The sequence below is a fragment of the Mus caroli genome, unplaced genomic scaffold (assembly GCF_978045245.1).
Source record: "Mus caroli unplaced genomic scaffold, Mus_caroli_1 scaffold_3, whole genome shotgun sequence".
NCBI lineage: Eukaryota > Metazoa > Chordata > Mammalia > Rodentia > Muridae > Mus > Mus caroli.
In genome coordinates, this window is record NW_028227258.1 from 27,013,798 (window position 1) to 27,026,959 (window position 13,162).

General features: G+C 38.5%; 1 protein-coding gene across 6 annotated transcripts in view; it reads left to right on the plus strand.

Moving 5' to 3' along the window:
* Gstcd (glutathione S-transferase C-terminal domain containing) overlaps positions 1-13,162 on the plus strand; it is a 104,115-nt gene that overhangs the window by 19,345 nt on the left and 71,608 nt on the right. For all 6 annotated transcript variants that reach the window (XM_021157659.3, XM_029475262.2, XM_085835512.1 and 3 more), the window contains 2 exons: positions 473-724; positions 3,748-3,841. In XM_021157659.3, the coding sequence (XP_021013318.1) occupies positions 473-724; positions 3,748-3,841 (346 nt within the window). The remainder of the gene's footprint in view (positions 1-472; positions 725-3,747; positions 3,842-13,162) is intronic.

The following is a 13,162-nucleotide window of genomic DNA, read 5'->3' on the forward strand; positions in this document are numbered from 1 at the left end:
TTCAGTTCCTGATAGGCAATACCTAGAAACATGCCAGTGTCCCTCAAATACTGAATTACCAGTTACATAGTTACAGTGGTTCTTCACCATGACTATTAATAAAGGAAGCAAAGTACTTAATGAGCTTAGCTATATGAATGAGTGTTGGCGACATAATGCTAAATGGAAAAGCACGAATACTTCTTACGATTTTATTAACTTGTATAAGAAGCATCATTATAAACTTGGAAAACAGATCACTGGCTACCTGCAACTAGTTGTGGGCACAGAAGTTTACTGCAAACTGTTACAGCGTTGTGGTGTCCTAGAACTGGATTGTGGTGGTACTTGCACAGTTATTTGAATTTCCCAGAGTTCATTTGAATTGTACCTTTGAGATGTGTAAGTTTTATAATCTGTGATACTTCATTAACATTGTCATAAAAATCATATTATATATTTCTAAAATACCCCCCCCTTTTTTTTTAAACAGGTAATTATCTGCAAGAAATTTTCAGAGAAGCTGGAACAGTTTCCACTACTAATCTCTTGGTATCAGAGGATTCAGGAAGTGCCAAAAGTCAAAACAGCAGCTTCCAAGTGTGGGATCTACTTTCTGTATTTACCAGAATTGCTGAACTCTGCAAGTAAACAGCCCGTGAATTCTAATGAAGTAGCAGCTGTAGATGAGCAAAGTGACCCTTTATTTATAGGAGGACCAAGACCGACTATGACCAAGTTGATGGTATTTACCTTGTTTTATTACAGTTTTCTTTTTAAAAAAAAAAATATCCCTTTGAGCATACTTTCCCAACTAATAAATCATCTTCTGGCATCATCAATTATGCATCTTATTTATAGCTAGTCAGGTCTTTATTTACCAAATAATGTTTCTGCTAGTCTTGTTTTCAAGTCAAAATACATAGTTTAAAGTAGTACTTTTTTAAAAAATAAATAAATAAATATTCATGGTGTGAATCAAAATGCACATCCTATCTGGTCATTTTGACCTAAATTTCCTGTGTTACAGAACTTTGATTTCTGTCTTTATTTTGGTTATTTATTTAGTTGCTGTTTCTTGGTCTGGTTTATTCTGATAAACATGATGGTCTCCATTCCATCCATTTTCATATAAGTGTCATGCTTTCATTTTTTTTAACTTAAATTTTTTTTGAGATTTCATATATGAGTATTGTATTTACATCATTCCTGCCTTCCCTGTCTCTTCTCCAGTTGTGTGTGTTACTCCATCTCTCAAATTCATGGCCTTTAATCTTGTTGTACCTACATGCGTGCACACACACACACATACAAAACAAAACTCCACTGAATCCATTTAATGTTGCTTATGTGTGTATGTGTTTAGGGATGTCCACTTGGGTTGGATAACGTATCAGGAGACTTGTTCCTGGGGAGATGGTTTCTCTCTCAGCAGCCATAACTACCTGTAGGCTTTCTTCTAGTGATAGGGCCTTATGGTGTGAACCCTATCTGTGGTTGGCTTGTCAATTGATTGTCATTATGCAGGTCTTGTTTTGGTAATCAAATTGTTTTGATTTCACAGATACAGCCTCCTTGCCATATAAAGAAAACACTATCTTGAAGAAAATATACTAGCTCCTACATTTTACAATCTTCCTGCTCCTCTTTCAGTGCTCCCTGAGCCTTAGGCATTACATTGTAGTTGTATCAACCAGGATTGGATTTCTGCAATAGTCTGCATATGCTACAAAAAGAAGCTTTTTTTTGATTAGGGGTGAGGTTACCCTGATGTGTGGTTTTTAAGGTTAAGTAAGTATTTAGAATTCACATGAGCAGTAAGGTTCTCCTGTAGCATTCATGACCTCAGTTTACTGCTTACAGTGCTAGGCATGAGTTCTCTACCATCGAGCAGACCCTAAGTCCAATTAGGTAGGTGTTGGGTAACCACAAACTGAATACGCTGCTATTGCGTTTGTGCGTATCTTTCAGGCAGGCCATCTTTGTGCTTCGTGCCTCTACAGCTTAGTAGAACGGTTGGTTACTTCTCCCTCACAGTTTACATGGTTCCTACACAGATACTGTTAAAGCTGGTTCTCAAGGAGGAGGCTTCTGCGTTAGTTCTAGTTTAGCTCCTCCAAATCCTGGGTCTGAAGTGTGTGATGTCTTCAACAGTCTGGTCTTGCCTTTAAGTTCTGGGAGGTGGCCAAGGGCAATGGCAGGAGCCTGTGTTGTGGAGAGATTGGTGATTTAAAGGTAAATAGAAAAATACCTCAATTTACTTTCCAAAGTGTGTATACTTGAGGAAGGTACATTTTGTTGTAGTATCTCAATATGGTGTATTTTTTAAAGACCATAAAGTGGGAATAGGATTGAAAATGAGTAGAAACAAAGTCAGAGTAAAGGCCATAGAAAGGAGAAGAGTGATCTCAGACAGACGTGTTGTTTAATTTTCTACATCTGTAATTACATCTGTATCCCTAGTAAAAATGATTGTTCTTTCTTTTGGTAACCAAATTCAATGAGTTTTCATAATGGAAAGCAAACTCATGAGTAACTGTTATAGTTAAAGGTGAATTATCAGCAGTTCTTACTGTGTTTTACTTGCCTTGATATATTTGGTTTTCTCTTGCAAATGATGGAAGTTCATAGTGTTTTCCACTCTGGCCTTACTTGTGGGTTCAAGTGATCCTCCTGCCTTGGACTTTGTAGTACTAAGACTTAAAGATGTACACAGCATCCCTGGCTATAAATTTTCCTTCAAATAGTTTTCCTGTAGATGATAATATCTGAACAGTGGTCACTTATGTTGTGGGATGTGGACTCACATTCTGTGATTAGAGAAATACATACATCTATGATTGCCATGCCACTGTCTATAGATTGAATAAATGTCAGCTTTTGGTGAGTTTGTTGCTGGTTCGTTGGTTCGTTTGAGATATGGATATCATCATAACTCAGGCTGGCCTACAACTACTGATCCTCTTGCTTTCACTTCCCAAGGGCTGGAGTAAAGGAACGTTTCACTACACCTGGCTTTAAATGAACAAAGTGTAACATAGGAAAGAACCTAACAGACACATTTAATGAAATAAAAAACAATTCTTTAAGTTTTTTGAATCAATTAGAGATACTACCATCAGATAAACTGATAGGGTGATGTGTGAGTTATGTCAGCAGTTTTTAGGTACAGTAAATGTAGCTTGCAGTTTAAATAGATGGTTTTCATGTATAGAGACATTCATGAACAAGGGAAGGTCAGCATTTTTAATAGTTTATGAATATATTTTGATAAAATTTTATTTTCAAGTGACTTTTTTCTATTACAGCATTTATTTTAAGCATATAGTACTTTGACTGCATGTCTGTGTAAGTACTACATGACTGCCTGGTACTAGAGGAGATCAGAAGACATTGAATTCCCTGGAACTAGTGTTGTTAACAATGGTTGTGAGCGACCACGTGTGCTGAGAACCACACCCAGGTCCTCTGCAAGAGTAACAAATGTTCTTAACTCCTGAGCTGCCTCTCCAGCCCCTGCCTTGGATGTTTATTGGCTGATTACTTGTAAATGTTCTCAGCCTTACTTTTATTACCACAATTAAAAGATAATAGCAATGTGCTGATTTTAAAATGGCATTTTCTATTTTTTTATAACATTTTGCATTTTTTTTATATCACTAAATATTTTGGTGCACATGTGATTACTTTTAATTGCCTTTGTCAGTGTAGAAAATAGAAAACAGGGCTTTATCAGTTCACTAACCTGGAACCTCCTTCCTTCTCTAGGAAAAAGGCATTGAAGCCATGTTTTCTCCGCACCCTTGTCCTGCTTGGACCCTTGACTGGAGTAGTCTTCCTGCTGCCGTCAGCCCGAAGGAAGGTGAGCTTTGCTTTGCTTGTTGATGTAAGGTTTGTGTTCACTGTGATTATTCCCTTCAGAGCCATCTTCCCATACTTGAAATGTCTCTTTGGCTGTATTTGATATTTTAGTAACAAAGCTAGTGTCCAGTGCATACTCATTTTAATTTTAGAGTTTCATATCACTCAGATTTGTTGCTTTCCATGTTTCCTACGCTGACTTCATGAAATTCAACCCCCCATATTTTAAATCAAATGTTAAGTTTTACTTTTTAGAATATACAAATGACATCATAACTACAATTCCATTTATCGAATGTAATAAAAGTTAAGAAAATCCCTTCATCATCTAGTAATTTATAATTCTTTCCTCAACCATCCAAAGTCTTATTTTAAACAAAGTGCTCTTTTCTGCTTGGTGTTTATCTGAACAACTATATCTTATTACCCTCAGTTATATTTGCTTTGTTTTAAATAAACATTTTCATGGTCATATTTCAGTTCCCTGATTGTATGATTTTTATGTTGGATACTTTTTCCTGGTAGTTGATACTCAGTGGGGTTCTAATTCTGCCGTTCATTTCTTCTGCTGAGTGCGCTCCTGATTACTTCCTTTCCTGCGGATTTTGTAACAGTGTGAGTTCAGTTTGGTGACACTTTCATCTGTGCTTCTTGGCAGTTTGGGGTTAAGGGCAATCTCACAGAAAGCCTTTCTCGTTCTTCATTAAAGCATCTCCAAATAGAACTGAAGACCATTGTCCTTAGCTTTTCAGCTTGGAGGTCTGTCTGTCTCTCTGTTCTTGTAGCTGAGATCTTCTTCTTTTGTTGTTGTTTGGACTTTTGTATGTGCTTCACAGGATCGCAGCGTTTGAAGGGTTTTGCCTTTATGTGGTTGTGGTTGTCCCAGCTCTGCAGGGACAGTCAAGGACAACCTTCTCCATCTTCCTCTTCCACTGCGGGCCTCTAAGGCAGGCACAGCCTCAGGCAGCCGTGGCGCTAACTCAAGGTTATTGTACCAATTCTCAGGATTTTCCTTACTTTCAGAAGCTCTGAAAGGGAACTTGATTTTTAAATATCATTTAAAGTGGTTTTTTTAGGTGGAATATTTTAGCATAGGTCAAAGATTTATTTCTTCAATTATTTTCTTGTACTTTAATTTTATTTTGCTGCAAAAAATAAGTTTAAAAAATATTTCATTACTTCTCTGAGAATTCCATTCAAGGAGTTTTGATCATATTCAATCCCGTCCTCCAAGTTTTCCCAGATCCCCTCCCCCATGGCCTGCACATTCAACACTGTATTTTTTTAAACCCATCAAAAATAATTTATGCTTCCCAAATATTCTTGGTTGTATAGCCTTCTCCTGGCAGGGGCTGCACACTTAGAGGAAACGGACTCCTCCTCTGTCAACAGCTAAAGTAGTTCCTTGGCTAGGGTGGGACTTGACGCCCAGCTCCTCCCTCCATACCGGGATTTGGTCTTTCTTGGGCTTGCACAAGTCTTGTGCTTCCTGTCACAACTGCTATGAGTTCATATGTGTAGCTGCCCCATCACACATGTGCAAGGAGACACAGTTTTCTCGAAATCATTACTGCCTCTGGCTCTTGCTTTCTTTCCAACCTCTCAGCAATGTGTGAGTCTAGAGAGGAGGAACTGAGGTATTTGTGTTCCATGGGACACATCCCACATTCTCTTATTCTCTGCATTGTGGCCAGTTATGGATTACTACTTAATCGTCTAGTTAGAAGAGACAGATGTAGTTTTATAAAGGGTCAAATGAGAGTAGTTGAACAGGAAGGTTAAACTGGGTGGAGGAGGAGAAAGCAGAGGTGCAGAGAATAAGAGAATGCAGAATGCTCAGCCCCGTGGAACAGGTGCACCTGATGTTCACATGATCAGAAGAGGATACCAGATCCCTCGCACAGTTGTCAACTGCCGTATGTGTGCTGGGATCTGAACCTGGGTCCTCTGTAAGAGCAGCAAGCTCTTACATGTATGTATATATACCACATACATACACGCAGGCAAAACACATAAAATCAATCTTAAAAATTAAATTAAAACAAAGGCCAGAGCCAGGAATGTATTCTTCCCATTGGGAGTTGTTAGCTAGTGAGATCTCAGACCCAAAACATGACAACCTATTGCCAATGCTATTGATTACAGTCCAGAACTTGACAGTAAGACTCTGTTGCTGAGACACTGCATACTTGAGTCACAAAATATGGAGACATGGAGCTATTGCTGTCCTAGAAACCTCATTCCTATTTGCATCCTTTGTATTGGGTCGCCAGGTTTTTATAAATACTGTAAAAAATATGAAGATTGCACAGCAGATGACAGTGGGTTACTCAGAAACCAGTCGTTGACTAGTGCCTACAAAGGTTTCACTCTTGTCTGCTATCTTAGCTACGATGCTTTCTACTTCATTGATTGAACTATATAACAAGTTGATGGCTACTGTAAGAACTACTCTATTGTATGTCTTACTAACAAAGGCTGTGTTCATCCTTAGAGTCAGTTCTCAGCCTCTCCAATCTACCGCTCTCTACTCTAACCTGTTTTTCTCCTTATATCTTGCACCATCACCTTTAGATTTCACTTTTAAATCTGTGTTAATTATCTCTTTATCCTCAGTTTTACTTTTCAACCAGTATAAATACCAGTATAAAATTTTCATTATTTCTTACCTATTCAAATCTATCCATCCTTTAAGAATCAATTCATATTCTACTTCATTTATTAAGCCGTGTTTCATGGAGTTACCAGCCTGGATTCAAAACCTGGTTGGGCAACCGCTTGCCTAGGTGGCCTGTGGCCAGAGGGTCAACTTCCCTGTACTTTTGTTGCTTCAGTTGCAGCTGTAAAGGCATGATAATGAGAGTGACTTTTAGGATTATTTCTGCATCCAGTGAATTAATATGCAAAGTACTCAATAAATGCCTAAGAAAATTGTAAATGGTAAATGTTAGCTAATATAGTAGTTGGAATGAATCACTCCCCAGTGTTTTTTTAATTTTAATACTATGTGTGTATTGTGATGTTTGTGTTTCAGTGTGCATTCCACAGTGTGTGACATATGGTACATATATCACGTGTCATAGGGCAGATATCTTAAGTTGCTTCTCTTCTACCTTTCTGAGCCAAGGGATTGAACTCAGGCTTTCACACAAGGTCCTTTACCTGCTGAGTCATCTCGTTAGTCCTACCATTGGTACTGAGTGTGTGTGTGTGCGTGTGTGTGTGTGTGTACACATACATGTAAAGGGTGTTCTCCTCAATTGCTCTCCACAATTATATCATTTTCTGCTGTCAGATTTCTCACTGAACCTGGAGCTCATCCACTTGGCTAGGATGGCTGGCTGGGGAGCTCCAGGGATCTCTGCTTTCACTCCGTTCAGTGCTAGAGTTGCAGATGTGTGCCAACACACCTGGCTTTTACATAGGTGCTAGAAGTCTGAATTCATCTCCCCATGTTTGCTTGATAAGTACTTTACAAGCTGAGCTATTTCCCAACCCCATCCCCAGTGCTTTAACTTTAACTCTGGTTTTTGTATCATGCTTCTTGTCCATTATAATTACTCACATGCATACTTGTTCTTCTCAAACACACTATTAGTGTTTGAGACTGTAAGTCCTTTGGATAGGCATGCAGCAATTTTATTAAACTGAATACATTTAAACTACAGTTCTTTTTCTGTAGACCTCAATTCTCCCTAAACATAGGAGAATAATTGAAATTATTTAGTTTAAAGAAAAGAGAAGTAAAGATTGATGTGTTTTTTTTAAACCCTGGAATATATTTTGACTCATTCTGCTTTACACCTAAATATGTAGCTAATCCCAGGAACATTCTGATACACAGCTTTACTGCAGTTACTAAAACAGGGTACTTCACTCAGCATATATATTATCGTCTAACCTATAGTCTCTGGAAGTGGCATGTCTAATTTTATGTCTCTTTAGTCTAATAATAATCTGTAGGTTGTTTTCCATCACAGTGTGTTTTCTGAGTAGCTGTGGCTAACCCCCCGACTGTCTGGATTTGGATTTCTCTGCTGTTTGCTCAGAATAATCAGCTCCCAATGTTCTCATTACATTTGTTCATTTGCTCAGTTCTGTAACGTAAAAACAAACTTTAGAATTACTTTAACTACATTTATATGAAACTTTTGCCTGACTTGACATCCGTATAGTTTATAGTCTCTATGAACTTAGGCTGTGTCATCAGACTTCTCATGAAGGTCATTATAATCTTTACAAGAGAAATTCTGTTTTAAAATGTTTTTTTAATCATGTCTTTTGACTTGGTGAAAATTTCAGTAGTCAGCCAACAACCTCATACTACAGCATAGTTCAAGCAATTACATACTCTATTAGTATAGAGTGATACTATGTAATTTCCTACTCTTTATGATAAACTAGAATAAGGATTGTTTGAGCCTGAGAACTTAAGCCCAGAATCATCTACTATTCTTTCCTTATGAATGTTTCTGAGTTCAAACATGGGAATGGATTTTTAGTCTTTTTCTTAAAACCTAGAACAAAGGTTTCCTATGCCACCTGTTCTCCAAACTCCTTGCTTTTGTAGCTTTCTCTAGTCTACAGTAGTTCTTAGATGGATCAGTCCTCTATTACAAGTAGCTATTAACTCCAGAAAATTTTATCAGCCGTTGGAGAGAAGAGACCCGAAAGTATTACTTGAAAGATGATAAAGGTAACAACCTGTTTCATCCCATCCCTTCCCTCCTGCTTCGTGCCTTCTGTCTCCTGCCCTCCTACTGAATATGCTAGGCAAGTATTTCTTGCCTCAAGCCACATCCAGATCTTGCTATCAAGATATTTGAAATCCGTATTTATATATGTTAATTATAGGAGACTAAAGTTTTTAATTTGAAAGCTTATTATGGTGATGATGATCATGTAAGTAAACACTCAGTTTTTCTGCATTTGTTTTCTGTAGAGTAGTCGGGGCATAAAGAAGGAATTGACATATGATATAAACTAGTTAAAATAGTCCTCAATATAAGGTCATGGCTCTTATCCTCTACAGATCAGCTGGATCATACCCCACCAGAGCCTCGTATGCACCAGCAGGCACTCTGCCACAGAGCAGCACCCCTAACCCCATGCTGTTTCTTTCATATAGCACAAGGAATTTGGTTAATCAAGGGGAAACTGTGGACAGTGCCTTCAGGAGAAGATAAGAGCTGAAGTGAGGATGGAGGCCCAGAAGGAGTCTTTCTCTGGGTCGATGAGGCTCTACTGTATGGAAATGCATTCATATATTATTCCAAATACTTGGACATATCCTAACCAATTTGACTATTCTTGTCAGAAAGTAGGGAGTTCCAAAAGTTTATGTTAATAAAAGTTTCCGACCACACAGGTCAGTAGTGTCTTTCCTCAGAGATTGCCTATCATAAAATCTTGTTCTAGGCTCTTTAGGGAGGGTGCACGGGTGTTTTTTAGTGGTAACCCTTGCTTCTCACTCTAGGACATCCACCTGCATTATTTGGAAGGTTGTTAAAACAGATTGCTACTTCAGTGTTCCCCATGCAGGTCACGGGAAGAGTGTTTATATTGGCTTTCTGAGATGTATATGGCTGTTGCTTCATTGTGTGTAGTGATAACGTGGAGGAAGATGTCACAATACAAGGCTGCTTCAGTAATGGACAGCATCAGAACTTTGTAAAAACTTTGCAACTTAATTCTTTTTCCATTTTGATCATGGGGTAAGCCAGATGTAATACCTGTGTACACCTCTTAGCACATGCCAACTATGGAAATTTACTGGAGGGCAGTTCCACTAGAAAATATAAACTCCTGATATAGCAGTCTTGTGTGAGGCTATGCCAGTGCCTGGCAAATACAGAAGTGGATGCTCACAGTCATCTATTGGATGGAACACAGGGCCCCTAGTGGAGGAGCTAGAGAAAGTACCCAAGGAGCTGAAGGGGTCTGCAACTCTCTAGGTGGAACAACAATATGAACTAACCAGTACCCACAGAACTCATGTCTCTAGCTGCATATGTGGCAGAAGATGGCCTAGTCGGCCATTAGTGGGAAGAGAGGCCCCTTGGTCTAGCAAACTTTATATGCCCCAGTACAGGGGAATGCCAGGCCAAGAAGTAGGAGTGGGTGGGTAGGGGAGCGGGGGGCGGGGGGGGGGGCGGTGTAGGGGACTTTCAGGATAGCATTTGAAATGTAAATGAAGACAATATCTAATAAAAAGTATTAGAAAAAAAAGAAAATATAAACTGGGACAGAAGTCTCCTAATAGCATAATGAAAATAATTGTCTTTCAACAATCTTTTTTCTGAGATACTAGTGTATTTTTTCTACTTTGCCATGCTAGGTATGCTCTAATATATATATATATATGTGTGTGTGTGTGTGTGTGTGTGTGTGTGTGCGTGTGTATAATTTTATATATAATTATATAATTTTCTTTTAAGATGATTGTCAGTGTCAGAAGGTTAAAAAATTTTTCCTTGACATTTTTGTTTATAACTTAATACCTTTAAATTGTAATGCTGTTATATCTCAAACTTTTTGGTATTTAAAAAACTACCTGGGGATCCATCCCATAATCAGCCTCCAAACGCTGACACCATTGCATACACTAGCAAGATTTTGCTGAAAGGACCCAGATATAGCTGTCTCTTGTGAGGCTATGCCGGGGCCTAGCAAACACAGAAGTGGATGCTCACAGTCAGCTATTAGATGGATCACAGGGCCCCCAATGGAGGAGCTAGAGAAAGTACCCAAGGAGCTAGAGGGATCTGCAACCCTATAGGTGGAACAACAATATGAATTAACCAGTACCCCCCAGAGCTCATGTCTCTAGCTGCATATTTATCAGAGCATGGCCTGGATGGCCCTCAGTGGAAAGAGAGGCCCATTGGTCTTGCAAACTTTATATTCCTCAGTACAGGGGAACGCCAGGGCCAAGAAGTGGGAGTGGGTGGGTAGGGGAGTGGGTGGGTAGGGAAGTGGGGGGGATGGTATGGGGGACTTTTGGGATAGCATTGGAAATGTAAATGAAGAAAATACCTAATTAAAAAAAAATAAAAACACACCAAGAAAATGAGATCAAAGTTGGTCTTTTTGTTGTTGTTGTTTTTACTGGGAAAAATTTCCCTAGCATAAATGGATTTTTCTTTTTTCTGTTATACTTAACTGAGAAAATTTAAAAAATAAAATAAAATCTGGACAGATTTAATTCAGAACTCTCCAAATGAGCTACTGTTTTCTCTTTTGTTCAGAATAAAGTTCTCAATAAACACTTAACTTTATCGTATTATGTGAAGTTAAGTGCCTCAAAAATTGTAATAAACACAAAACTATCATGAAATCATTTAGAAGATCAGATTTCAATGAAGAGGGTTTTTATTTGTCTACCTGTATTCTTGACTCAGCCAGAGAACACTGATAAACATCGCTAATAGGGAGATAAAATGTTGTAGTCACCCTGGAAAATGCTTTGATAATTTCTTTTTAAAAATTAATTAACTAATTTTATTTTTTAAATTTTGTATAATGTATTTTGATCATATTCTTTTCACTCCACAACTCATCCCAGGTCCTCCCCACCTCCTTATGCATACAGCTGTATGTTTTTTCTCTCTCAAAAAGAAAAAGGAAAAAACAAAACAAATCAATAGGAAAAAATGCCATGCCGAACTAGCAAAATACAAAGCACACAAAAGAGAGTCCACTTGGCCACTCTTCCCGGTCAGAGGGCCTACCCTGGAGTCTGGTTGGTTTATCCAGTGCCGCTCCTCTGGAGAACACCGACGTTTCTTCTCTCAGCATCTATCAGTTGTGCATAGCTTCTCGGTAAGGAATGGGACGTTGTGCTCATTTTAACTTCTCTGGGCTGGGACTTTGTCTTCTCTGGAATTTGTGCAGGTCTTACGTGGTCTGTCAGAGTCTCTGATACTCCTGTGTGTATCAGCCCTGTTGTACATGCAGGATGCTCTTTCTTTGGAGTCATCCACTACCTCTGCTGTTCCCGTCCTCCCTCCTGTACTGTAGACATCCCTGAGCTTTGATCGGAGGGGCTTGATAAAGATACCCTGTTCAATACTGAGTACTCTAAACTCTTATACTTTGTGAACATTCCCACTCCTGGGTTTCTCCCTCAAACCCAGGGTTGTCAGGTTACTATTGGCCATATAACAGTGCCAGGTATAGGTTATCCGTGGAGTAGGCCTTAAATTAAAGCAAAAAGCAGTTGGTTATTCTCATAATTGATGACCACTATTGACCAGTGTATCTCAGAGGGTTTGTAGCTAAGAGAAGTTTAAGTCAGAGGGTTTGTAGCTAAGAGAAGTGATTTTCTCTCTTCAGTAGCATTAGGGATACTTATAGGAATCCTAGTCAATATGGTTGATGCTTCTAGGCTGAGCACCATCTCAATTTCTCCATGTTTGAGGGCATAACTAAGTGTTGTGTTGAGCAATGGAGCCTTGCTGTCTGATTATGGAGGGCAACCTGTAGTTCAGCAATAGCTTGTGGTGTTTGGGGGAAGGGGTTATGGACCCCTCTAGTCAATGACTCAATAAGCTGTAATCTGGAACGGGTTTTACTTGGTTCTGTAAGTTGTCTGTCTAGTTGGATCTCTTGTCTCTCCCATTACATGGTGACTCCATTTAAGTTTCTTTCATATATTTTAGGAAGCTTCTATAGTAGTGTGTTTCAGTCTGTCTTTTCAAAAGGCCTTTAGTGTAGATAAGCGAGTATTTTATGTAGTAGGATGTTGAGTTCTTTAGGTATATGTCCAAGAGTGTTATACTGGATCTGGTGGTAGATTGATTTCCATAGTGGACTTACAAGTTTGCACTCCAGCTGGCAGTGAATGTATGTTTCCTTTTCCCTTCATCCTTGCCAGCTTCTTATGTTACGTATTTTGTTAATGTTGGCCATTCTGACTAGGGTAAGATGAAATCTCAATATAGTTTTAATTTGAATTTCCATGACAGCTTAGAGTATTAAACATTTTTAAAGTGTTTCTGGCCATTTGTGTTTCATCTTTTGAGAACTCTCCATTTAATTATCGACTGCATTTATTATTGTGTTACATATATTCTTGGTGTTCAACTTTCTTTAGGTTCTTTGTATATTTTAGGGTTTTCCTGTCCCATTGAATTCAAGTGTGTTCCCATTTTCTCTTTATCAGACTCATGGTGTCTGGTTTTATGAAGTCCTCAATCCACTTGGAATTGAAGTTTTGTACATGACATTCAATACAGATCTATTTTCATGGTGTCTCTTAAGTTTGAGTATGTTGTATTTTCATTCAGTTCTAAAATTAATTTCTGTTTTGACTCAATTTTCA